We start from the raw sequence: 26,712 nt of genomic DNA, 5'->3' as shown, positions 1-26,712 counted from the left end.
CAGCCATGGGCCCCACTGTTCCATTGCTTCAGCTTGTGAAGGCCACACAGCCATGGGCCCCACTGTTCCATTGCTTCAGCTTGTGAAGGCCACACAGCCATGGGCCCCACAGTTCCATTGCTTCAGCTTGTGAAGGCCACACAGCCATGGGCCCCACAGTTCCATTGCTTCAGCTTGTGAAGGCCACACAGCCATGGGCCCCACTGTTCCATTGCTTCAGCTTGTGAAGGCCACACAGCCATGGGCCCCACAGTTCCATTGCTTCAGCTTGTGAAGGCCACACAGCCATGGGCCCCACAGTTCCATTCCTTCAGCTTGTGAAGGCCACACAGCCATGGGCCCCACAGTTTCATTACTTCAGCTTGTGAAGGCCACACAGCCATGGGCCCCACAGTTCCATTGCTTCAGCTTGTGAAGGCCACACAGCTGTTCCCACTGTTCCATACTTACATTGTGTCTTACTAGCACTGACTTTGTAGCTGGCTGTATTGACAAATGTTTTAGTTATGACGAGATGGTTGTCGTAGATAACTAACTGTAAGTCGCTCTGGATAAGAGGATCTGCAAAATGACTCCAATGTAAATCTCTGGTCCAAAATCACTTAACACCAGCTTGTCTGCTGAACTCCAACCTCCGTTGTTCCACACATTCTCTCAAACTACAAACCATGCCCCCATTTTGTGGTCAAAAGGTTTTAAGCGCTCCAAAGATTGAGGGGTGAAATTACAGTACCATTGAAAATACTGCAATTATTTCCCCACCCACATTTTCCCACAATGCATCATAATTTACAGTATGCTGCAGTAAACCTTCCTTCTTTCCCTTCCTTCTCTTTCTTTCTTTCCTCCTTTCTTTCTCTCTTTCTTTCTCTTTCCTTTCTTTCTTTCCTCCTTTCTCTCTTTCTTTCTCTTTCCTTTCTTTCTTTCCTCCTTTCTTTCTCTCTTTCTTTCTCTTTCCTCCTTTCTTTCCTTCCTTTCTTTCTCTCTTTCTTTCTCTTTCCTTCCTCCTTTCTTTCCTTCCTCCTTTCTTTCCTTCCTTCCTTTCCTTCCTCCTTTCTTTCCTTCCTCCTTTCTTTCCTTCCTCCTTTCTTTCCTTCCTCCTTTCTTTCCTTCCTTCCTTTCCTTCCTTCTTTCCCTTCCTTCCTTCCTTCTTTCCCTTCCTTCCTTCTTTCCCTTCCTTCCTTCCTTCCTTCCTTCCTTCCTTCCTTCCTTCCTTCCTTCCTTCTTTCCCTTCCTTCTTTCCCTTCCTTCTTTCCCTTCCCTCCCTTCCTTCTTTTCCTTCCTTCTTTCCCTTCCTTCCTCCTTCCCTTTATTTATTTCTTTTCAGTTTCCCTGCCAAGTTCTGTCTGGTTTACCTTCAGTTTACAGAAGGACCAGTAAAGTTATATGAAGGAGAGGCCTAAGCTTGTAATTGGGGGTGTGAAGGAGGGTTGTGTTTCATTGATTCATCCTCTATTGAAATCTAACCCTCCACATTCAGATCTCTGGGAGAAAATCACACAAACATATGCAATATATCTGCTAACTTCAAGGAAAAAGTTGAATTTGATGAATGCTTCTTCTACTGGAAACTCATTTCCTGCCATTTTCTCCACAGTGCTAAGGACCGGTCCACCCAGGCTCTGTACTCCAAGCCTCCGCCAGCGGGAGAGTCCAACCACGTAGGGGGGGAGAACAGTCCTGAGGAGGTGGAGGTGTTGCTGTCCAAAAAGAGAACCCCCAAGAAGCCCTCCTTCCTCCGCTCCCTCATCAAGGCTTTTGGACCCTATTTCCTCATCGGATCTGCCTTTAAACTCCTACAGGACCTCATCACCTTCGTCAACCCACAGCTCCTCAGGTAAGTAGAGCACCACGAAGCATTATAACCCCTTATGAAGCTGTTTGAAGCCTATATGTCAAGATGAACACGCTGAACGTGGGCCTGAATGCAATTTGAAGTTCTGAGTAAAGATAAAGATCTGTGAGATATTTCAATATAACTGCTGTAGTTCCTCTTTCAGACCCATCATAGGAGCATCTGTTTCCTTGTAGCTTTACAGGGTGACAGGACAGCATTGTTCCTCTCACTACCACAGTGTTTCCAAGTACCTGGACAGTATTTACCTATGTGGTTTATGGAAGGAAATTATCTACCTAACAATCTATCATGGTCTCTCGTTTTCTCCAAATAAATTAAGTTTTGCATGGTGTTCGTTTTTCATTCTTATGGTCTTATTTGTATGTTATGCAAAGCCAACGTGTAAATGTCTTCTCGGTGTAGGCGATCATGACTGGGTGTGTATTTGAATGATGGCAGCTTTTCTGTGAAAGCATAAACCCCCTCTGTGTCATAAAGAGGGGTTTATTAATGATTTATTTCCTGGAGAGAAGAGACAGTGATAGATTTAGGTAGATCATATCTTTCCATAAACCACATGGGTGGTCATGGTGGTTAGCTCGTAATGGAAAAACTGCACCTTCCGTTGCTTGTTTTATTTCCTTCGTTCTAGGGCTTGCCCTTTGCTCATTGTACTTACAGATCACATATTATTTGTATATATTCAGTATGTTATGCTGCAAGACATTTTCTTAACGGTAATAATACATTAATAATGTATTTTCATTTGATCTCGCTCTCTCTCACTAGTTTATTGATCTCGTTCACGAAGCAGAAGGAAGCTCCCACCTGGTGGGGTTATGCCCTGGCATTCCTCATGTTCTTCACAGCCTTCCTCCAGACCCTCATCCTGCACCAACACTTCCAGTACTGCTTCGTCACCGGGATGAGGCTCCGCACCGCCATCATAGGAGCTATCTACAGGAAGGTACACACAGGCAGAATCTCTCTCACACCACACACACACACACACACACACACACAGGAGCATACACACACACACAGAAGCATGCACACACACACACAGAAGCATGCACACACACACATTCACTACAGTGGCGAAAGTACTGAATCTCTCTATCTTCTGTTCTGCCTCTATCTCTCTCTTTCTCTGTTCTCTCCCCCTAGTCTCTGATCATCACGAACGCGGCCAAGCGTACATCTACAGTGGGAGAGATAGTCAACCTGATGTCAGTGGACGCTCAGCGCTTCATGGATCTCACCACCTTTCTCAACATGCTGTGGTCCGCCCCACTTCAGATCATACTGGCGCTATACTTCCTGTGGCAGGTGGGTGGGTTCTTTCCATGGAGGTGGGTTTATTAGTCAGCCATAGAATAACTAGTACACTGTAGGGGAAGTAGATCTAATGACATCTGTGTTGATTAGTCATGTCTGGTCTGTCTGTGTTGTTGAACCAGGGTCCATCTCTGTTGTGTTGATTGGTCATTATTTGTTTCTGTGTTGATTGGTCATGATTTGTTTCTGTGTTGGTTGGTCATGCCTTGTCTGTGTTGATTGGTCATGATTTTGTTTCTGTGTTGGTTGGTCATGCCTTGTCTGTGTTGGTTGGTCATGCCTTGTCTCTGTGTTGGTTGGTCATGCCTTGTCTCTGTGTTGGTTGGTCATGCCTTGTCTCTGTGTTGATTGGTCATGATTTTGTTTCTGTGTTGATTGGTCATGCCTTGTCTCTGTGTTGATTGGTTATGCCTTGTCTGTGTTGATTGGTCATGATTTTGTGTCTGTGTTGATTGGTCATGATTTTGTGTCTGTTGATTGGTCATGATTTTGTTTCTGTGTTGATTGGTCATGCCTTGTCTCTGTGTTGATTGGTCATGCCTTGTCTCTGTGTTGGTTGGTCATGCCTTGTCTCTGTGTTGGTTGGTCATGCCTTGTCTCTGTGTTGGTTGGTCATGCCTTGTCTCTGTGTTGGTTGGTCATGCCTTGTCTCTGTGTTGGTTGGTCATGCCTTGTCTCTGTGTTGGTTGGTCATGCCTTGTCTCTGTGTTGGTTGGTCATGCCTTGTCTCTGTGTTGGTTGGTCATGCCTTGTCTCTGTGTTGGTTGGTCATGCCTTGTCTCTGTGTTGATTGGTCATGCCTTGTCTCTGTGTTGATTGGTCATGCCTTGTCTCTGTGTTGATTGGTCATGCCTTGTCTCTGTGTTGTAGAACCTGGGTCCGTCAGTGCTGGCTGGTGTTGCTGTGATGATCCTCCTGATTCCTTTAAATGCTGCCATCGCTGTGAGGACACGAGCCTACCAGGTATACATAGCTCCCTCTGCTACTCTATGAGGGCTTATCATTGGGGACAAGGAGTTGAAGTAGTGGTGATGATTGTTATTAAGATGATAAAGTCTCATAGATTAAACAACCAACTTATTTTCTAAGGGTCAATGTAGAAACATGTGCCCAACTTTTTACCACATAAATGCTAAGGGTCCAACAACAAAGCCCTGTATAGATCTGATGTGAGTTTGTACTACTGTGCTTCAAACTATGCCTTTTTTGTATGTTGAGCAACCATATCTTCAATCTAAGCCTACTAGAATAATATGTGCCCTCAGGCCTGGAGAGAAGAAAAAAAAAATCCGCTTCCCAAGAATAGTAAAGTCAGCCTGTTACCAACGCTAAGTAAACTTTTTTGGGGAAGAAAATGTGTTTGACCAGATACAATGCTATTTTACTGTAAACTATTGTAGTCTGCTGCTGGAAAACGTATGTGTTCTGGCTTTACACCCCCTGCTATATTGTGGATAAAGAGTTACCTGTCTAACAACACAGAGGGTGTTCTTTAATGGAAGCCTTTCCATCATAATCCAGGTAGAATCAGGCATTCCCCAGGGCAGCTGCCCAGGCCCCTTACTTTTTCAATCTTTACTAATGATATGCCACTGGCTTTGAGCCAATGTGTTTATGTATGCGGATGACTCAACACTATATACGTCAGCTACTACAGCGAGTGAAATCACTGCCACCCTTAACAGAGAGCTCCAGTTAGTTTCAGAATGGGTGGCAAGGAATACATTTCGAAAACTAAAAGCATTGTATTTGGGAAAAATCATTCACTAAACCTCAACTAAAGCTTGTTTTAATCATGTGGAAATTTAGCAAGTTGAGGAGTGTCAAAACATAGTGATACAACAGTAGCTAGGATGAGGAAAAGTCTGTCCATAATAAAGCGCTGCTCTGCCGCCTTAACAGCACTATCAACAAGGCAGGTCCTACAGGCCCTGGTTTTATCACACCTGGACTGCTGTCAGGTGCCACAAAGTGGAAAATTACAGAACAGGGCAGCAAGACTTGCCCTGAAATGTACAGTGCGAGCTGACATTAATAATATGTATGTAAATCTCTCATGGCTCAAAGTCGAGGAGAGATTTACTTCATCACTACTTGTTTTTGTAAGAAGTGTTGTCATGCTGAATGCACCGTGGTGTCTGTTAAAACTACTTGGACACCCATGCATACACCACAAGACATGCCACCAGAGGTCTCGTCACAATCCCCAAGTCAAGAACAGACTATGGGAGGCGCACAGTATTACATGGAACTCTATTCCACATCAGGTAGATGATGCAAGTAGTAGAATCAGATTTTAATTAAAAAAAACAGATAAAAATACACCTTATAGAACAGCTGGGACTGGCAAGACACACACACACACACACATGATAAGACATGCACTCTACACACTTACACATGGATTATGTATTGTAGATATGTAGTAGTAGAGTAGTGGCCTGAGGGAGCAAACTTAATGTGTTGAGAAATGTGTTATGTCATGTCACACATATAACACTGCCTTGGCAGGAACTAATCGGGATCCATAATAAACCCCAGGAAGATTAGCTGCTGCCTTGGCAGGAACTAATCGGGATCCATAATAAACCCCAGGAAGATTAGCTGCTGCCTTGGCAGGAACTAATGGGGATCCATAATAAACCCCAGGAAGATTAGCTGCTGCCTTGGCAGGAACTAATCAGGATCCATAATAAACCCCAGGAAGATTAGCTGCTGCCTTGGCAGGAACTAATGGGGATCCATAATAAACCCCAGGAAGAGTAGCTGCTGCCTTGGCAGGAACTAATCAGGATCCATAATAAACCCCAGGAAGATTAGCTGCTGCCTTGGCAGGAACTAATCGGGATCCATAATAAACCCCAGGAAGATTAGCTGCTGCCTTGGCAGGAACTAATGGGGATCCATAATAAACCCCAGGAAGAGTAGCTGCTGCCTTGGCAGGAACTAATGGGGATCCATAATAAACCCCAGGAAGAGTAGCTGCTGCCTTGGCAGGAACTAATGGTGATCCCTAACAAACCTCAGGAAGATTAGCTGCTGCCCTGGCAGGAACTAATCAGGATCCATAATAAACCCCAGGAAGATTAGCTGCTGCCTTGGCAGGAACTAATGGGGATCCATAATAAACCCCAGGAAGAGTAGCTGCTGCCTTGGCAGGAACTAATCAGGATCCATAATAAACCCCAGGAAGATTAGCTGCTGCCTTGGCAGGAACTAATCGGGATCCATAATAAACCCCAGGAAGATTAGCTGCTGCCTTGGCAGGAACTAATGGGGATCCATAATAAACCCCAGGAAGAGTAGCTGCTGCCTTGGCAGGAACTAATGGTGATCCCTAACAAACCTCAGGAAGATTAGCTGCTGCCCTGGCAGGAACTAATGAGGATCCATAATAAATACATAAACTATCAAAGCCTCTATTAACCCTAACTCTATTAAGGAGTGTGAAATACTGTATTTTCCCTTGAAATCTGAAAAAACATCAACAGTGAATATGCTCTCTAAAGTAGTGTTGTTTTGACATCTCCTCTACCTCCCCCTCTACCCCCCCTCTCTCTCTCTCTCCCCCTCTACCCCCTCTCTCCCTCTCCCCCTCTACCCCCTCTCTCTCTCTCTCTCCCCCTCTACCCCCTCTCTCCCTCTCCCCCTCTACCCCCTCTCTCTCTCCCTCTCCCCCTCTACCCCCTCTCTCTCTCTCTCTCTCCCCCTCTACCCCCTCTCTCTCTCTCCCCCTCTACCCCTCTCCCCCTCTACCCCACCCCCCCCCCTCCCTATCTCTCAGGTGGAGCAGATGCAGTACAAGGACGCTCGCATCAAACTGATGAACGAGATTCTGAACGGGATCAAAGTGTTGAAGCTGTACGCCTGGGAGAACTCCTTTAAAGAGAAGGTTCTGGAGATCAGACAGAAAGAGCTCAATGTGCTCCGCAAGACGGCCTACCTCGGTGCTCTGTCTACCATGGCCTGGACCAGCGCACCATTCCTAGTACGGGACACACACACAGCTCTATATTGTCCTTGTTGTACACTATATACCATGTTTGCATAAGGAAGGACAACTCTGTAATATTTCTAAGATGACTAGCGTTAGCTCTTTTAGAGGAAGTGAGTACACTCTGACAGCTGTATTGCAGACCCATGAGCTGCCCAGAGGATCTACTTCCATGATTGTTTTCTCTTAATGTCTCCTCAGGTTGCCTTGATGACGTTTGCAGTGTACGTGACAGTGGATAAAAATAACATTTTAGATGCGGAGAAAGCCTTTGTGTCTTTGTCTCTGTTTAACATCTTACGGTTCCCTCTCAATATGCTGCCCCAAGTCATCAGTAGCGTTGTACAGGTAGGCTCACCTCCTCCTCACTCTGCTCCTCCTCCTCCTCCTCACTCTGCTCCTCCTCCTCCTCACTCTGCTCCTCCTCCTCCTCACTCTGCTCCTCCTCCTCCTCACTCTCCTCCTCCTCACTCTGCTCCTCCTCCTCCTATCACTCTGCTCCTCTTCCTCTTCACTCTGCTCCTCCTCCTCCTCACTCTGCTCCTCCTCCTCCTCACTCTGTTCCTCCTCCTCACTCTGCTCCTCCTCCTCACCTCACTCTGCTCCTCCTCCTCCTCACTCTGCTCCTTCTCCTCCTCACTCTGCTCCTCCTCTTACCCCTTCTGTCACTCCTCCTGTACGTGAGTATTGTGTTGACTCTGTAGCTTCTCATCAGGCCAGCGTGTCTCTGAAGCGTATCCAGGACTTCCTGAGTCATGAAGAGCTGGACCCAGAGTCTGTGGACAGGAATAACACAGCCACAGGTAAACATGGATGCAGCTGACCAAAGAACCAGCCCAAGCTGACCAAGAAACCAGATCAAACTTGGCTGGGCTGGTTCCATTTCACTCCCTGGGCTGTTCTGATAGGCCATAGGTTTTTCACTGACATGAAGGGATAGGATAAAGGGAAAGCTAATGGGACAGGGCCTCTGAGTCAATCTAATGGTCTGTTTCTGTTGAGTCATTCTAATGGTCTGTTTAGTCATTCTAATGGTCTGTTTAGTCAATCTAATGGTCTGTTTCTGTTGAGTCATTCTAATGGTCTGTTTAGTCATTCTAATGGTCTGTTTAGTCATTCTAATGGTCTGTTTAGTCATTCTAATGGTCTGTTGAGTCATTCTAAAGGACTGTTTAGTCATTCTAATGGTCTGTTGAGTCATTCTAATGGTCTATGTTTCTGATAAGTCATGCTGATGTTGGCCGTTGCCATGGTTCCCCATCTGCCATTATTGTCGATGGTTGCGTTTTCAATAAGTAACAATGGGGGGTGCGGGGTTTGTAATACATTTTGGTTCTGCATACTGTAGTCATTACTCTTGGCTTTTGTGATATAAACATTTTGGACTCTACCTTGAGGTGACTTAAGGGAATTAGACACATGTGGTTCTACAGTGTATAGTGTGGTGGCTTATTTCTGCTTTACCAAACGAGGAGAGTTAAACTTCACACGCCAGTCAGAGCTTAAGCTACGTCTTTAATAATAAGAGCTCTAGCAATAGCCTTTTTGACTTTCAACGATGCGCCATTTCTAATGAACCATTGAAAGTGACATCAGAAAAGTACAAAGATCTTTTATAGCCAAGATGCACCCCTCTCAACCTACATGACGAACCACAGATGCATAGAATGGTCACAAGGTTAAGATTTGTATGATAGATATCTATAAAACATAGCAGAGAGTTACTGCTGTGTCAACAGTTTTCATTGTAAAGACCAGTGTCTGGTTCCTCCTACTCCAAACTGGGACCCGTCTCACCCTGGTACGGTACAGCACAAAAACATTACCTTGTGTTATCTGGACTGCTCTTTAGGCTTTATTACCCAAAGACATCATAAATCCCCTCTGTCAGTGTTATCTCATAGAGGCCCCCCTCAGTAGAACACACACACATATAATAGTTAACAGAATACTCTATTCTGTCGAATAAAACAACCATTAAATGCAATACAAGCATTATAACATAATCATGCAATTTTCCACGACAATAGTCATGGCTTTTCCTTCTTGGCTCTGAGACAGTTTGAATATATGCTTCCAGTTTGGTAATGCTGTGTCACGATTGGTGGTTTCCTAACTGCCTTTCAGTCTTACACTGTGTTCTCCCCTTCAGATAGCTCAGTGACTGTTGTCAATGGGAAGTTCACCTGGGCAAAACAAGATCCTCCTGCTCTGCACAAGTAAGTTAGTGAGTTGTATCATGACAAGGACAAATAACAATTTAAAGGGAAGGAATGTACTTTACTGATGTGCCCCGTGTGTGTGTTTGTCCGCAGTATAAACCTGATGGTGCCGCAGGGCTCTCTGCTAGCGGTGGTTGGACATGTAGGCTGTGGGAAGTCTTCCCTGGTGTCAGCTCTACTGGGAGAGATGGAGAAACTGGAGGGACACATCTCCATACGGGTACATCTGCACTCAATTCATTTATACTCACCGAAGATTGATTGGTGGCTCAATTGCTTGATTGATTGAACGATTGATCGACTGATTGATTGTTAGGTGTTAGGGTCTAGATTGAATTTTAGGGTCTAGTTGTAGTTTTCATCTGTACTGAGTTCCTTCACTCCTCTCCTCCAGGGTTCGGTGGCCTACGTCCCCCAGCAGGCCTGGATCCAGAACGCCACTCTGAGAGACAACATCCTATTTGGCAAGGCCTACAACGAGCAGAAGTACCGCTCTTGTCTGGAGGCTTGCGCCCTGACCCCTGACCTGGAAGTACTACCTGGAGGAGACCTGACCGAGATTGGAGAGAAGGTAGGGAGATGGGATAGAATCTAACATGGGTTGTTTTTGGAGCTAAAGGCCATGTTAGCCCACTGAACAAAAGCTTAGGCATTAGCTCTGGGAGCTAAATTGCATCTTAGAGTCTCAAAGGAATGACTTTTGAGATCAGTGATTTGCTTGTGATTGCTAGCTTGCTAGTGATTTCTCTCTCTCTGTCTATCTGTCCCTCCTTCCCTCAGGGTATCAACCTGTCTGGTGGCCAGAGACAGAGGGTGAGTCTGGCCAGAGCTCTGTACAACGAGGCAGATGTCTACCTGCTGGATGACCCTCTGTCTGCCGTGGACTCCCACGTGGCCAAACACATCTTCGACCATGTCATTGGCCCAGAGGGGGTGCTGCAGGGCAAGGTGAGGAGAGTAGTCAATCTGCTATGTTCTCTGTACATTACAGAAGAAGAGAGACATTCTGAGGGGTAGCAGAGCAAAACGGACTGGTTAAATATATTGTCCTTTATCAACAATCTTTGGTTGTATGAGAAAGAGACCAGTCGGATGTCTTGTCCTTTATTAACAATCTTTGGTGGTCAGTCACTACATTGCCAGTTTTTTCCATTCTAACATGGCTATCTCCTACAACTGACAAGTTCATAAGTTATATTCTGTGTAGTTCAGATAGCAAAACCCATTTGTAGAGTCCTCAACTACAATAGAGGAAGTAGTCACTCTTTTTTGTGGTTTATTATTTTCCATCCTGTCTGCTGGTTGGTTTGGTAGCATATCTATGACTTTGTTGCGCTGATAAGAAACTTCAGTACAGAAGCTGGTTGGAATGTGCAGCACTTGGGTGTGTAAAGTCAGTATGTATATTGCAATATTTTATCGATATTTGTCTCTTAAGTCAAACATGCCAACATATTATCAGCACTTTTAATTTCCCTGACTGATGAAAACACATTTTCTCATGCTCTCTTGTCTCTCTGTAGCAGATATGTAATTGAGCAATATGTTTGGAACATTTATTTGCAATAAAATCGCAGTATCGAATGGCAATGCATACTGTATCGGCACCTAAGAATACTGATAATATCGTATCGCGAGGTCCATGACAATTCCCAGCCTTAATGACAGAGCCTCTTTTCGTTTACCCCAGACACGTATCTTGGTGACACACGGCATCAGCTTCCTGCCGCAGGTGGACAACATAATGGTGATGGTGGAGGGCAGAGTGTCGGAGATGGGTTCATACCAGGAGCTGCTCCAACAGAACGGAGCTTTCGCTGAGTTCCTCAGAAACTATTCCCTGGAGGACATCATAGAGGACGAGGCAACAGGTACAACTATCTGTTACTATAGCAGAGGGATTCAGAACTCTGAGGTCCGTAGATCTGCTGATTTTCTCTTCCACCTGGTTATTATTTGCAACCGCCTGGTTTCCCCGGTGTAAATCAGTGCCTGATTGTAGGGGATGAATTTAATGAAAGCAGTGGAAATGGCTTCAAGATCCAGATCTAAATTTGAGGACTAAAGCATAAAATCATACTATTGCTGTTTCTGCCCTTAGAGAGAGATCTAAAACAGATACTATTGCTGTTTCTGCCCTTGGAGAGATATCTAAAACAGATAATATTGCTGTTTCTGCCCTCGAAGAGATATCTAAAACAGATACTATTGCTGTTTCTGCCCTTGGAGAGATATCTAAAACAGCTACTATTGCTGTTTCTGCCCTTAGAGAGAGATCTAAAACAGAAAATCATACTATTGCTGTTTCTGCCCTTAGAGAGAAATCTAAATCAGAAAATCATACTATTGCTGTTTCTGCCCTCGGAGAGATATCTAAATCAGAAAATCATACTATTGCTGTTTCTGCCCTTGGAGAGATATCTAAAGTAGATACTATTGCTGTTTCTGCCCTTGGAGAGATATCTAAAACATATACTATTGCTGTTTCTGCCCTTGGAGAGAGATCTAAAACAGATACTATTGCTGTTTCTGCCCTTGGAGAGATATCTAAAACAGATACTATTGCTGTTTCTGCCCTTGGAGAGATATCTAAAACAGATACTATTGCTGTTTCTGCCCTTGGAGAGATATCTAAAACAGATACTATTGCTGTTTCTGCCCTTGGAGAGATATCTAAAACAGATACTATTGCTGTTTCTGCCCTTGGAGAGATATCTAAAACAGCTACTATTGCTGTTTCTGCACTTGGAGAGATATCTAAAACAGATACTATTGCTGTTTCTGCCCTCGGGGAGATATCTAAAACAGATACTATTGCTGTTTCTGCCCTCGGAGAGATATCTAAAACAGATACTATTGCTGTTTCTGCCCTTGGAGAGATATCTAAAACAGCTACTATTGCTGTTTCTGCACTTGGAGAGATATCTAAAACAGATACTATTGCTGTTTCTGCCCTCGGGGAGATATCCAAAACAGATACTATTGCTGTTTCTGCCCTCGGAGAGATATCTAAAACAGATACTATTGCTGTTTCTGCCCTTAGAGAGAGATCTAAAACAGATACTATTGCTGTTTCTGCCCTCGGAGAGATATCTAAAACAGCTACTATTGCTGTTTCTGCCCTTAGAGAGAGATCTAAAACAGATACTATTGCTGTTTCTGCCCTCGGAGAGATATCTAAAACAGCTACTATTGCTGTTTCTGCCCTCGGAGAGATATCTAAAACAGATACTATTGCTGTTTCTGTCCTCGGAGAGATATCTAAAACAGATACTATTGCTGTTTCTGCCCTTGGAGAGATATCTAAAACAGATACTATTGCTGTTTCTGCCCTTGGAGAGATATCTAAAACAGATACTATTGCTGTTTCTGCCCTTGGAGAGATATCTAAAACAGAGACTGTTGCTGTTTCTGCCCTTGGAGAGATATCTAAAACAGATACTATTGCTGTTTCTGCCCTTGGAGAGATATCTAAAACATATACTATTGCTGTTTCTGCCCTTGGAGAGATATCTAAAACAGATACTATTGCTGTTTCTGCCCTTGTAGAGATATCTAAAACAGATACTATTGCTGTTTCTGCCATTGGGGTTCTACTGTTCAGCCTATACCAGTGCCTATCAATATTTGTCCTGGAAGGCGACTGGGTGTGCAAGCTACTGGGTTTTGCTCCAGTCCTGCTCTAATAGATCTAATCAAGGTCCTAGTCAGCAGCTGATTAGATTATTCAGGTTTGTTAGAGTAGGGTTGGAACAAAACCCTGCATACCCAGTAGCTCTCTAGGAGGAGAGTTGCCAGCCCATACCCTACACGTGTAGGGTTGTGTACACCTGCTCCATAATTACCACGGTAACCATGTGACTCAACACCCCACAGTGGATTTGATTGATGAAGAAGAGGACTTCCCTGATGACGTCCTTAGCAACCATACAGACATGGTGGACAGTGAACCAGTGGTCGAGGCAAAGAGGAAGTTCATAAGGTACAGTAAAAGCCTCTATAACAATTCATAAGGCACTCATAAGCCCCTGTAACTGTTCACAAGGCACTCATAAGCCTCTGTAGCAGTTCATAAGGCACTCATAAACCTCTGTAGCAGTTCATAAGGCACTCATAAGCCTCTAACAGGTCATAAGGCACTCATAAGCCTCTAACAGGTCATAAGGCACTCATAAGCCTCTGTAGCAGTTCATAAGGCACTCATAAGCCTCTGTAGCAGTTCATAAGGCACTCATAAGCCTCTAACAGGTCATAAGGCACTCATAATCCTCTAACAGGTCATAAGGCACTCATAAGCCTCTAACAGGTCATAAGGCAGTCATAAGCCCCTAACAGGTCATAAGGCACTCATAAGCCTCTTAACAGGTCATAAGGCACTCATAAGCCTCTGTAGCAGTTCATAAGGCACTCATAAGCCTCTAACAGGTCATAAGGCACTCATAAGCCTCTGTAGCAGTTCATAAGGCACTCATAAGCCTCTGTAGCAGTTCATAAGGCACTCATAAGCCTCTAACAGGTCATAAGGCACTCATAAGCCTCTAACAGGTCATAAGGCAGTCCCTCCAGGATTCCTTGGTGTTTTTGTGTGATAGTTGCAGTCCCTCCAGGATTCCTTGGTGTTTTTGTGTGATAGTTGCAGTCCCTCCAGGATTCCTTGGTGTTTTTGTGTGATATTTGCAGTCCAAAATGCTTGATTTTTCTGCAGCAATTCCGATATTGTCATATTTGTCATAAATGCACTGAAGGGGAAATGTTTGTTGACGTGTTGCTTGATTGAATAATGTTATGCGCTAAAAATTCAGTTTTTGGTTAAAAAAAAATGCGAGCCATGTTTTTGTTAGTGTGGTGATCGGACGGTTATATGCGATAATATTGCAATGATTTTACTTTTATCTGGTAATAGTGCAGAGATTTGTCAAATTTGCAAAACCTCGCATAATATGCAGGGAATTGTTGATTTTGCCAAAATATTGCAGACCGCAAAATCCTGAAGGGGCTTCGGTATGTTTAACCACCTCTGTGATAGACAACTGCTGTATTCTATGTGGTTTTGGACTTAAGTTACTATCAAGCATTTTGCGACAGATTTTTTTTTTGAAAAGTACGATACACACAACGATTGATTGATTGATTGACGGATCAATCACTTCCTCCCTCCCTGCAGGCAGATCAGCGTCATCTCAGGGGACCTGGAGAACCCAAGGAGCAAGTCTGTCCGGAGACGTCTGTGCAGCGAGAGGAAGCACGCTGAGCCTGACGCAGAGAAGAAACTACCCAAGGTGGAGAAACTTATCCAGGCAGAGACCACTGAGACGGGCAGAGTGAGTAGAGATATGGAGATACATCGTTCAGTAAACCTGGTTGAGGGTGTGGACTTCTAAACTCTCCTACCTCCAGGTGTATTCCTAGACAGTACAACCTCTGACCTCTACCCTCTTAACCCTGACCTTTTATTAACCTCTCTCCTCAGGTGAAGAGCAAGGTGTTCTGGGAGTACGCCAAGGCAGTAGGGCCTCTGCTGACCCTCTTCATCTGTTTCCTGTACGGCTGTCAGAGCGCCGCTGCCATCGGAGCCAACGTCTGGCTGAGTCAGTGGACCAATGACGCGGCTCAGAACATGACTCAGGAGAATGTCAGCATGAGGGTAGGGGTGTATGCTGCTCTGGGCATAACACAAGGTGAGGAGACCTGCTGTTCATTACCTTAGGATAAGAATACCTGTCCAGGATAAGAATACCTGTCCAGCTTAATGTGACGTCACTGGTGAAGAAAGTATCTCTACAGTTCAATATTTATTGTGATTACAACGTGGTTACATTTGTTCATGGTGTTTGGGTCGTTTGTCCCTAAGATACATTTTGTTATTGTAGGTATTGTTGTGTATGTTTAACTTTTTGACTGTATGACGCTAACTATGAATGGTTGGTTTTGTGTGAGGACTTTGGCCTCTACCCCTCAGTAACACTGGAAGCTGGATTTGAATTTCATTGAAAAGGGACTCCACATTCAGGAGAGAGGACACATACAAAACCCACTGTCTCCTCAACCCTCATCTCCCTCCCTCCCTCCCTCCCTCCCTCCCTCCCAGGCATCCTGGTCATGGTCTCCTCCTTCACCCTGGCCATGGGGAACATCGGAGCAGCCAGGAAGCTCCACTATGCCCTCCTGGACAACAAGTTTCACACCCCTCAGTCTTTCTTTGACACCACCCCCATAGGCAGGGTCATCAACCGCTTCTCGAAGGACATCTACGTCATCGACGAGGCACTGCCCTCCACCGTTCTCATGTTCCTCGGGACCTTCTTCTCCTCTCTCTCCACCATGATAGTCATAGTGGCCAGCACACCCATCTTCGCCGTGGTCATAGCTCCCCTGACTTTCATCTACGTCTTCGTCCAGGTATTGGTTCTGTTCTGAGGAGCTAACCGTTGCTTGCTCTGCTCTCTAGGACAGGAGTTTATGGTGTCGAGTTCTACTTTTCCTTCACATTTGTGCTTACGTTCCTGAATGCGGCATGCAGCGTTATGATTGGTGGAGCAGTTTATGTATCCTTTGAACTTTTTGTTTCTCTTCAGCTTTTTGTTTTCCTGGTATCAGTTTGCTCTACTCCTCCCTGTCTCCTCTTCCCTAGCCATGCATTCACTTCCTCTCTCTTTCTCTCTCTTTACCTACACACGCCAACACACACATATACATACAGAGCGTGCCATCTCGAGTCACCAACAGCCGGTACAGTAGTGAATAGTGAAGGAGGCTTCTGTTCTCCTGAGTTGTGTTTGTTGACTGAGACCCAGGAGAACACTGCTGTGTGTTCTTTTCAACCTCACGTCCTTCTCAGGGACACGCTGGAGAATGGTGATTTATACAATAGAGTGGCATAGGATGAAGTAGCCCCGAGGCAGTACAATTCTGATGTTTTTCACTTTTGACCGATCAGATCAGTTCTGAAAAAGATCTGATGTGAAAAGATCTGATAGGATTTGTCAAAAGACCAACAAGTGGATAAAAGATTTGGCATGTATCTAGTGTGCTGCTGCCCTCTGGTGGTAAGCGAACGGAAAGACAACTTGTAGTCAGTCTGACGCTACAGGTATCTGTCCACACGGTAGGGAGTTAGTGGTTATTTTGTTTCCTGTCTAACTATACAGGGTATTGATTAGCTTCAAGGTTTCCATACAGTGTCTTCACCCTTTGACCCAGGAAATTAATATGAGGGTCCTCTTGTGCCAAAATACTACATACCAGTGGTCTGTGAAGACCTGGTATTAGGCGAATCCCAACTTGAGTTAAGATGAATGAGTGCTGAGAGAAGAGAGAGAGATGCTTTCATTTCAAGAAACCACCTCCTCTTTTCAACCCGTTTGATCAGTTCCATAGAAAAGATGTAAAGAGATTTACGTTAATCCTGACGTGAAAACAGTTTACTTTGTGCCTCGGTTTGGATGTTTCGCTGAGGGCTGCTGGGCCTTATGCTTGGTCATCATTTTGTTTTAACATTATGCTTGGTCATCATTTTGTTTTAACATTATGCTTGGTCATCATTTTGTTTTAACATTATGCTTGGTCATCATTTGTTTTAACATTATGCTTGGTCATCATTTTGTTTTAACATTATGCTTGGTCATCATTTTGTTTTAACATTATGCTTGGTCATCATTTGTTTTAACATTATGCTTGGTCATCATTTTGTTTTAACATTATGCTTGGTCATCATTTTGTTTTAACATTATGCTTGGTCATTTTGTTTTAACATTATGCTTGGTCATCATTTTGTTTTAACATTATGCTTGGTCATCATTTTGTTTTAACATTATGCTTGGTCATCATTTTGTTTTTTTGTTTTAATATTATGCTTGGTCATCATTTTGTTTTAACATTATGCTTGGTCATCATGCTTCCATGTTGTGTTTTTTTTGTTTTAACCAAACCGTACACTACAACATGATGGCATTTAAGCACTAATGGAAGTTGAAGTGCTGCTTTTTAGTTTGTAATCAAATGTGTTTTAGTCCTGAATGCTTTAGAATTTGATTTGATAATGAAATTAAATAATACTTTATTTTTTTAGAATAATTTTGGTGGCCTGGTGGAAAGAGCATCTGGCATTATGATAATTCATGTAAACAGTAGCTAAATATTCATAAAATATATCGATCACTATCAAATTAATCTATTACTCTATAAGTCTATCAAATGAACTCTGCAGGTGTTGTGACCCCTGACCTTACCATAGTGTGATACTGCAGTGTGTGCTTGCTAGTTGCTTACTGTTATAGCGTGTACCCCAAGGTGTAGATATGTGTTATAGCGTGTACCCCAAGGTTTAGATATGTGTTATAGCGTGTACTCCAGGGTTTAGATATGTGTTATAGCGTGTACTCCAGGGTTTAGATATGTGTTATAGCGTGTACTCCAGGGTTTAGATATGTGTTATAGCGTGTACTCCAGGGTTTAGATATGTGTTATAGCGTGTACTCCAGGGTTTAGATATGTGTTATAGCGTGTACTCCAGGGTTTAGATATGTGTTATAGCGTGTTTAGATATCTGTTATAGCGTGTACTCCAGGGTTTAGATATGTGTTATAGCGTGTACTCCAGGGTTTAGATATGTGTTATAGCGTGTTTAGATACTGTATAATGCTGTCTGTCTCTCTTCCCCACTGTTTAGATATGTGTTATAGCGTGTTTAGATATGTGTCATAGCGTGTTTAGATATGTGTTATAGCTTGTTTAGATATGTGTTATAGCGTGTTTAGATACTGTATAATGCTGTTTGTCTCTCTTCCCCACGGCTTTAGAGATTTTATGTGGCCACGTCTCGGCAGTTAAAGCGTCTGGAGTCGGTCACCAGATCTCCCATATACTCCCATTTCTCTGAGACCGTCACCGGCTCTAGTGTCATCAGAGCCTATGGCAGACACGATGCCTTTGTTCTAATGAGTGACATGAAGGTGGATGACAACCAAAAGAGTTACTACCCTGGTATAGTGGCCAACAGGTAGGTGGTATCTCTCTCCTACTGTACGTTCACTATGGACTCTGGAGGACAGTGGCTGCGTTCCAATTGTCTTCATCTACTTCCTTTCCTCGTTCCCATTTTTTGGCTCCTGCTGATCTGAAAGCGGCTGGCTAAGGATCCAAGGGCCCTAGGATTCTCTTTACAAAATGACATTAATTTAGTGGACAGTATTTGTCCATTTTGGATTTTTGAGAATTGTAACAGAGACTGGTGCTAAATGTTGAAAGCTTCACAGACTAACATGTTCCGTCACAAATTACATACAGTAAGACATTGGTGTCCCACTTCACAATACGTGGCCCAAAATACTGAATATAGCCTATATTTGCATGGTGATGTAATTACATAAGCAGGTACGGTGCAGAGACATACTGTGTGTCAGTGCTGCTCTAACTGTGTGTCTGTGTGTGTGTGTGTGTGTGTGTGTGTGTGTGTGTGTGTGTGTGTGTGTGTGTGTGTGTGTGTAGGTGGTTAGGGGTGCGTATAGAGTTCATTGGGAACTGCATCGTACTGTTTGCTGCTCTGTTTGCTGTGATCGGGAAAGACAAGCTCAACCCTGGACTGGTGGGACTCTCTGTGTCCTACGCTCTACTGGTACAGTACAACATATTCATAGATCTACTGTCCGTCTAACGGTCTGATACACATTTCCATTAAATGGTGCCCATCGACCTGCCACTGCGATTCTGTTGTGCTGGTGTGAATGATGTCACGCTGCTTGCTTAGCGAGTATAGCTTCCTCCTGATTTGGCTCATATATTGAGGCTCGAACCAAGGACCACTGCCTCGCAAACACACTCTGACCGCCTTCCCGAAGCGTCTTACCCAGCCGCGCTCCTGAAAAGATAGCTATGAGGGCAGTGCAAGTGGGGCCTCTTCAGGCTGAGGAGTTTCACAGATCCCCATCTGCTACACTAGGTTGGAGTTGGAACCCAGTGTTTTAAAAGCGATCTGGTGTGATGATGTACGACAGCTTAATGACGCTGCTTGTGTTTTCTCCCAATAAGCATCACTCATGCAACAGTACTGTGTTGTCCTGGTAACAGGTGACCATGTCACTGAACTGGATGGTGAGGATGACGTCAGATCTGGAGAGCAACATCGTAGCCGTGGAGAGAGTCAAGGAGTACTCTGAGACCAAAATTGAGGTACAGAGCACACACACGCACTGCTTACTAGGGTAGGACATTTACATATGGAAATCATCCAATGAACCAGGTCTAATCTCTCAGACATACAAGGCAAAGTGACAGTGGAAATGCCCGCTGTTTGTTAATAAAGACCACCTGAGTTCTGTAAATAGTATTTATATATATATTTTTTTTTTTTCATAAGTGTGTTTTTATTTTGGGCTGTTTGGCTGCCAAGTCAGACTCACAACCATAAAAGACTAATACAAGTGGAACTAGATTCCCCAACCGTACAGCGATTCCCTTTGATGTGGAGGGCTGGGCTATATAGCACACTGTACATTTCAGACTACTTTGATTATTAACTAAATATAACCCCCTCTTTACTGATCACGTGGTTGAGTTTCTAGAATACTGTGTTTTCTGAAATACGGCTCTCATCAACCTCTGCGAAATGTGGGCAGCATTTGCAAGTGTGTATAAAGTGTATTGTTGCGCATCATTGTGTTTGTGTATGTTGCAAGGCCCCATGGGAGGTGGAAGACAAGAAGCCTTCCCCTGATTGGCCATCCCAGGGGAAGGTAGAGTTCCTTGACTACAGTGTGAGGTACAGAGAGGGACTAGACCTGGTCCTCAAGAACCTCACCCTCAGCGTCGTTGGAGGAGAGAAGGTGAGAGCCACAGGCCTGAATGGTGTAGATTAGTGAGGAAAACATGCGTTTTAGACACGGTGCGTACAGATGCCCGCGACAAGTCCTCAAATACAGTCGCAGATTAATGAAGAAACTTGACACCGTAAAAACACCTGGAAAATGTTCATTTTGGGGTGAAAAACAGTGCTTTCGTTTGCCACTCGGAACATGGTAAATGGTTAACAGAATGTACCCCCAATGAAAGGACGCTGTACTCCTGCCATCACATGTTATACACAGATAAAATGCTGTTTAGTTTATCAGAACAGGTGCTGATGTGTGTATCGAGCACGCAGATATCTGTAACAAGTGTTTGAATAGAGACGGGTAAAACTACAATGCTCGCTGAGCGTGCAGGTTTCCGGAGGGTTTCATTATGTTGGCCTGCGTGTGTTGCAGATAGGTATCGTGGGTCGTACTGGGGCTGGTAAGTCCTCTATGACACTGTGCCTGTTTCGGCTGTTGGAGGCGGCAGGGGGAGAGATCACCATCGACGGGGTCAAGATATCGGAGATAGGGCTGCATGACCTGAGGTCGAAACTCACCATCATACCACAGGTACACACACACACACACACATACACATTCACACACACACACACCCTACACCTTCCTCACCTCCACCTCCACTACCCTCTCTACGTCCCCAGGAACCAGTGCTGTTCTCAGGCAGTCTGAGGATGAACCTGGACCCCTTTGAGAAGTACAATGACGGGGAGGTGTGGAAAGCTCTGGAGCTGTCCCACCTCAACAAGTTTGTCAGCAACCAGCCGGCTAAATTGGAGCTGGAGTGTTCAGAGGGAGGAGAGAACCTCAGGTAACATCCCAAACATCTTAAACAACGGCATGTTTTCAGACACACCTGTAGAAGGCCTTTACCTGTAGAAGGCATTTACTTGTATATTCAGGTGGGAATTAAAAACTTAACAACATTTGGAATACAAACATGTCTTTATTAGAATATTCTCTTAAGGATGTCTCTGAATCTTTCTTTTTAGCTTTTTGTACCTTTTCACATTTTACTCGTCTGGAAAATAATGTAATATATTTGTGTGTGTGTTCAGTGTGGGCCAGAGGCAGCTGGTGTGTTTAGCCAGGGCTCTACTGAGGAAGACGAGGATCCTGATCCTGGATGAAGCTACAGCAGCCATCGACCTAGAGACCGACGACCTCATCCAGTCAACCATCAGGACACAGTTTGAGGACTGCACCGTCTTCACCATAGCTCACAGACTCAACACCATCATGGACTACACTAGGTAATGTACAATTACATGGGCCTCCCGGGTGGCGCAGTGGTTAAGGGCGCTGTACTGCAGCGCCAACTGTGCCATCAGAGACTCTGGGTTCGCACCCAGGCTCTGTCGTAACCGGCCGCGACCGGGAGGTCCGTGGGGCGACGCACAATTGGCCTATAGCGTCGTCCGGGTTAGGGAGGGCTTGGTCGGTAGGGATGTCCTTGTCTCATCGCGCACCAGCGACAAGGTTGCCAGGTGCATGGTGTTTCCTCTGGCACATTGGTGTGGTTGGCTTCCGGGTTGGATGGCACTGTGTTAAGAAGCAGTGCGGCTAGGTTGGGTTGTGTATCGGAGGACGCATGACTTTCAACCTTCGTCTCTCCCGAGCCCGTACGGGAGTTGTAGTGATGAGACAAGATATAAATTGGGGAGAAAAAGGGGTAAAAAAAATAAGATAATTGCAGACATTGTCCGTCTGTTTGTGCACAAGCACAATTATAGTACTGTTTGTGCACAAGCACAATTATAGTACTGTTTGTGCACAAGCACAATTATAGTACTGTTTGTGCACAAGCACAATTATAGTACTGTTTGTGCACAAGCACAATTATAGTACTGTTTGTGCACAAGCACAATTATAGTACTGTTTGTGCACAAGCACAATTATAGTACTGTTTGTGCACAAGCACAATTATAGTACTGTTTATGCACAAGCACAATTATAGTACTGTTTGTGCACAAGCACAATTATAGTACTGTTTGTGCACAAGCACAATTATAGTACTGTTTGTGCACAAGCACAATTATAGTACTGTTTGTGCACAAGCACAATTATAGTACTGTTTGTGCACAAGCACAATTATAGTACTGTTTGTGCACAAGCACAATTATAGTACTGTTTATGCACAAGCACAATTATAGTACTGTTTGTGCACAAGCACAATTATAGTACTGTTTGTGCACAAGCACAATTATAGTACTGTTTGTGCACAAGCACAATTATAGTACTGTTTATGCACAAGCACAATTATAGTACTGTTTGTGCACAAGCACAATTATAGTACTGTTTGTGCACAAGCACAATTATAGTACTGTTTATGCACAAGCACAATTATAGTACTGTTTGTGCACAAGCACAATTATAGTACTGTTTGTGCACAAGCACAATTATAGTACTGTTTGTGCACAAGCACAATTATAGTACTGTTTATGCACAAGCACAATTATAGTACTGTTTGTGCACAAGCACAATTATAGTACTGTTTGTGCACAAGCACAATTATAGTACTGTTTATGCACAAGCACAATTATAGTACTGTTTGTGCACAAGCACAATTATAGTACTGTTTGTGCACAAGCACAAACAGACGGACATACATACAGTGCATTCAGAAAGTATTCAGACCCCTTGACTTTATCCACATTTATCCTTATTCTAAAATTGATTAAATCAACAACAACAAAAATCCTCAATCTACACACAATAACCCAAACAGGTTTAGAAATGTTTGCCTCCTGTTTCCATTGATCATCCTCAACTTGATTGGTGTCCGTCTGTGGTAAATTGAATTGATTGGACATGATTTGGAAAGGCACACATGAGGTCGAAGGATTTGTCTGTAGAGCTCCGTAACAGGATTGTGTCAATGCACAGATCTGGGGGAAGGGTACCAAAAAATATCTGCAGCATTTAAGGTCCCCAAGAACACAGTGGCCTCCATCATTCTTAAAGGAAGAAGTTTGGAACCACCAAGACTCTTCCTAGATCTGGCCGCCTGGCTAAACTGAGCAATCGGGGGAGAAGGGCCTTGGTCAGGGAGGTGAGCAAAATCCTGATTATCAAAGCTCCTGAGTTCCTCTGTGGAGATGGAAGAACCTTCCAGAAGGACAACCATCTCTGTAGCACTCCACCAATCAGGCATTTTTGGTAGAGTGGCCAGACAGAAGCCCCTCTTCAGTAAAAGGCACATTGATAACCTGCTACAGAGAGCAGATGACCTCAGACTGGGGCCAAGGTTCACCTTCAAACAGGACAACAACCCTAAGCACACAGCCAAGACAACGCAGGAGTGGCTTCGGGACAAGTCTCTGAATGTTCTTGAGTTGCCCAGCTCTGGTAGGAGACCTGGAAATAGCTGTGCAGCAATGCTCCCCATCCAATCTGACAGAGCTTGACAGGATCTGCGGAGAAGAATGGGAGAAACTCCCCAAATACAGGTGCGCCAAGTCAGAAGACTCGAGGCTGTAATTTCTGCCTAAGTTGCTTCAACAAAGTACTGATTAAAGGGTCTGAACAATTTTAGAATAAAGGCTGTAACTTAACAAAATGTGGAAAAAGTAAAGGGGTCTGAATACTTTCCGGATGCACTGTATAAACGTACATATACTAAAAAATCTAAACGCAACATGCAACAATTTCAAAGATTTGACTGTGTTACAGTTCATATCAGGTAATCAGTCAATTAAAATAAATTAATTAGGCCCTGATCTATGGATTTAACATGACTGAACAGGGATGCAGCCATGGGTGGGCCTGGCTGCCAAGTGGGTAGGCCTATGACCTGCCAGGCCCACCCATGGCTGCATCCCTGTTCAGTCATGTTAAATCCATAGATCAGGGCCTAATTAATTGATTTCAATTGACTGATTACCTTATATGAACTGTGAGCCAAGCCCAGCCAATCGGAATGAGTTTTTTTCCCCACAAACAGGCTTTATTACAGACAGAAATACTCTCGGTTGTGAGGTCAGTTGGACATACTGCCAAATTCTCTAAAACGACATTGGAGGCAGCTTATGGTAGAGAAATTAACATTCAATTATCTGGCAACAGCTCTGGTGGACATTCCTGCAGTCAGTGTCATTGTGTTGTGCAACAAAACTGCACATTTAAAGTGGCCTTTTATTATCCCTAGCACAAGGTGCATCTGTGTAATGATCATGCTGTTTAATCAGCTTCTTGATATGCCACATTTTTCAGGTGAATGGATTATCTTGGCAAATAAGAAATTCTCACTAACAGGGATATCAACAAACTTGTGCACAACATTTGAGAGAAATAAGCTTTTTGTGCGTATGGAACATTTCTGGGATTTTTTTTACATTTCAGTTCATGAAACATGGGACCAACACTTTAAATGTTGCGTTTTATATTTTTTGTTCAGTGTACATAGATACATACATACATACATATTTTGATCAAAGATGCTGTTTTTGTATCTTGTTAGGTCATATATTCTCTACAGAAACCTAACAAAGTTATGAACGATTCTACTTCTTCTCTAATTTGCAGAGTGCTTGTGTTGGACAAGGGACAAGTAGCTGAATTTGACACTCCTTCAAAACTTTTATCCAAGAGAGGAATCTTCTATGGAATGGCTAAAGATGCTGGACTGACACAATAGCCTCTCCTCTATAAACCTATTGTGCCTTCTGGCAGAAAACAGAGTGCCAGTGAATGTATCCTTTTATACGCTGTGGTCTACTGCAAAACCAGAATGAAACACTTTTTAATGTAAAGACATTTTTTTTTTTTTTTTTTACATTTTATAAAGAGTGAGTTTCAGGATGAATCCAGCTATTTTTGTACCGTACTGTGTTTGTTATTTAAGCTATACATTTTATTATTAAGAGATCTGAGGTCTGATGGGGAAGTTGGCTCAGTTCAATATGTGATTCCTTTGTGGAGCGTGTATGCAAAAACTTGAATTATGTACCTCCAAAATATGAAAGATGATAATGCCTTTATTAAAGAAATTAAGACTTCCTTGTTGATGTTTCTATGATAGTTTTCATAAAACATGTTAACTACTCTGGTATAACCTACGCTACAACAGCAACATTGTTAGCAATGTAGGGGAAAACCAATGTAGAACATTTAGCTGAAAACATAGGAATTAACAGGATATATGGTTTGATACATACAGACTGTCAACACATGCTGCACTTGATGCCTCCTATTAAGAAACGCACTTAAGGCTCTGTCGATTGATGAGGAATTGAAAAGCTGTAAGGATGAAGCAAAAGGAACGGCTAGTAAGTCTTGCTGCACAGCTGATTGGCAAACTTACTGTAAATTGAGACAAGAAGAAACTATTATGAAACTAAGATAAATTATATAAAGTATGATGGAAAAAAAGCATTGGAGCATTAAATGAAATTATGGGTGTAACCGATGTGAAATGGCTAGCTAGTTAGCGGTGGTGCGCGCTAATAGCGTTTCAATCGGTGATGTCGCTCACTCAGAGGCCTTGAAGTAGTTGTTCCCCTTGTTCTGCAAGGGCTGTGGCGCGATGGGTAACGATGCTTCGAGGGTGGCTGTTGTCGATGTGTGCAGAGGGTCCCTGGTTCGAGCCCAGGTAGGGGCGAGAAGAGGGACGGAAGCTAAACTGTTACATGGGCATGAAGACTAATTCAACTCAATCTTTCATTGACTCAGACGGCTCATTCAACAACAAAAAAATGTAATGTTGCCAATTGCTATTTCATTAGAAAAGTGGGCAAACTCAGGCATGAAACGCCAACAACAAATGGTGAGCCGTCATATTCGTGCGTATAATACCTAATAATGGAAGAAAAGCATGGTCATTTAGAATTGTATAAAGTCCGTGTGGGAGTGGTGGAAAAACGGTCAGTAAACAGAAACCTCCTGACATTGACAACTTCGATGGAAAGCTACTGAGGATGGCAGTGGACTATATCTCCACTCAAATTTATCATATCTTTAATCTGACCCTGGAGAAAAGTATTCATCCTCAGACCTGAAGGAAGCTAGTCATTCCTCTAACCGAGAATGGTAAACTTTTTTTTCAAAAAGTGTGCTAAGAACTGTCAGGAAGCTGATTGGTCGGCTGTTAGTCTGGTTCTAACAGCCGACCAATCAGCTTGCTGCCAGCTCTTAGCAAACTTTTTTTTGGGGGGGAAAAAAACGTGTTTGACCAGATACAATGCCTCGCTGACTAGGACAACGTACTCCTTGTTACAAGCAAAGTAGGAGGCTGTTGTCACTCACAGTTGCTACTTCAGAACAGGAACTTTTCCAGTTATATTAGTCCTATTTTAAATTGATGTAGTTCTCTCCTTGAGATGTTCTTGTCTGTTATTATGTCATGTTTTGTGTGGACCCCAGGAAGAGAGGTGCTGCTGCTTTAGCAACAGCTAATGGAGATCCAAATAAAATACGAAATAACTGAGCTATGAACCTTCTATACATGAAATGCCTCACTGACTAGGACAATGGAGT

The 26,712-nt window shown here is 43.6% G+C and overlaps 1 protein-coding gene across 1 annotated transcript in view; it reads left to right on the top strand.

Annotated features, from left to right (window-relative positions):
* Nucleotides 1-25,015, top strand: part of LOC139396213 (ATP-binding cassette sub-family C member 3-like) — a 41,249-nt gene extending 16,234 nt beyond the window's left edge. Inside the window, exons 7-30 of the mRNA XM_071143349.1 lie at nt 1,598-1,837; nt 2,627-2,804; nt 3,005-3,166; nt 4,046-4,138; nt 6,960-7,163; nt 7,371-7,517; nt 7,885-7,972; nt 9,322-9,388; nt 9,485-9,611; nt 9,786-9,962; nt 10,172-10,339; nt 11,082-11,262; nt 13,268-13,373; nt 14,556-14,712; nt 14,862-15,069; nt 15,480-15,790; nt 18,190-18,389; nt 18,878-19,004; nt 19,457-19,558; nt 20,065-20,211; nt 20,632-20,790; nt 20,883-21,049; nt 21,297-21,491; nt 24,763-25,015. Coding sequence (XP_070999450.1) covers nt 1,598-1,837; nt 2,627-2,804; nt 3,005-3,166; nt 4,046-4,138; nt 6,960-7,163; nt 7,371-7,517; nt 7,885-7,972; nt 9,322-9,388; nt 9,485-9,611; nt 9,786-9,962; nt 10,172-10,339; nt 11,082-11,262; nt 13,268-13,373; nt 14,556-14,712; nt 14,862-15,069; nt 15,480-15,790; nt 18,190-18,389; nt 18,878-19,004; nt 19,457-19,558; nt 20,065-20,211; nt 20,632-20,790; nt 20,883-21,049; nt 21,297-21,491; nt 24,763-24,874 — 3,823 coding nt within the window. The 3' untranslated portion in view covers nt 24,875-25,015. The remainder of the gene's footprint in view (nt 1-1,597; nt 1,838-2,626; nt 2,805-3,004; nt 3,167-4,045; nt 4,139-6,959; nt 7,164-7,370; nt 7,518-7,884; nt 7,973-9,321; nt 9,389-9,484; nt 9,612-9,785; nt 9,963-10,171; nt 10,340-11,081; nt 11,263-13,267; nt 13,374-14,555; nt 14,713-14,861; nt 15,070-15,479; nt 15,791-18,189; nt 18,390-18,877; nt 19,005-19,456; nt 19,559-20,064; nt 20,212-20,631; nt 20,791-20,882; nt 21,050-21,296; nt 21,492-24,762) is intronic.
* The last annotated feature ends 1,697 nt before the right edge of the window (nt 25,016-26,712 follow it).

The sequence above is a fragment of the Oncorhynchus clarkii genome, unplaced genomic scaffold, assembly GCF_045791955.1.
Source record: "Oncorhynchus clarkii lewisi isolate Uvic-CL-2024 unplaced genomic scaffold, UVic_Ocla_1.0 unplaced_contig_4239_pilon_pilon, whole genome shotgun sequence".
Taxonomy (NCBI): Eukaryota; Metazoa; Chordata; class Actinopteri; order Salmoniformes; family Salmonidae; genus Oncorhynchus; species Oncorhynchus clarkii.
Note: the sequence above shows the minus strand (reverse complement) of the source record. Positions and strands in the feature narration are given on the sequence as shown.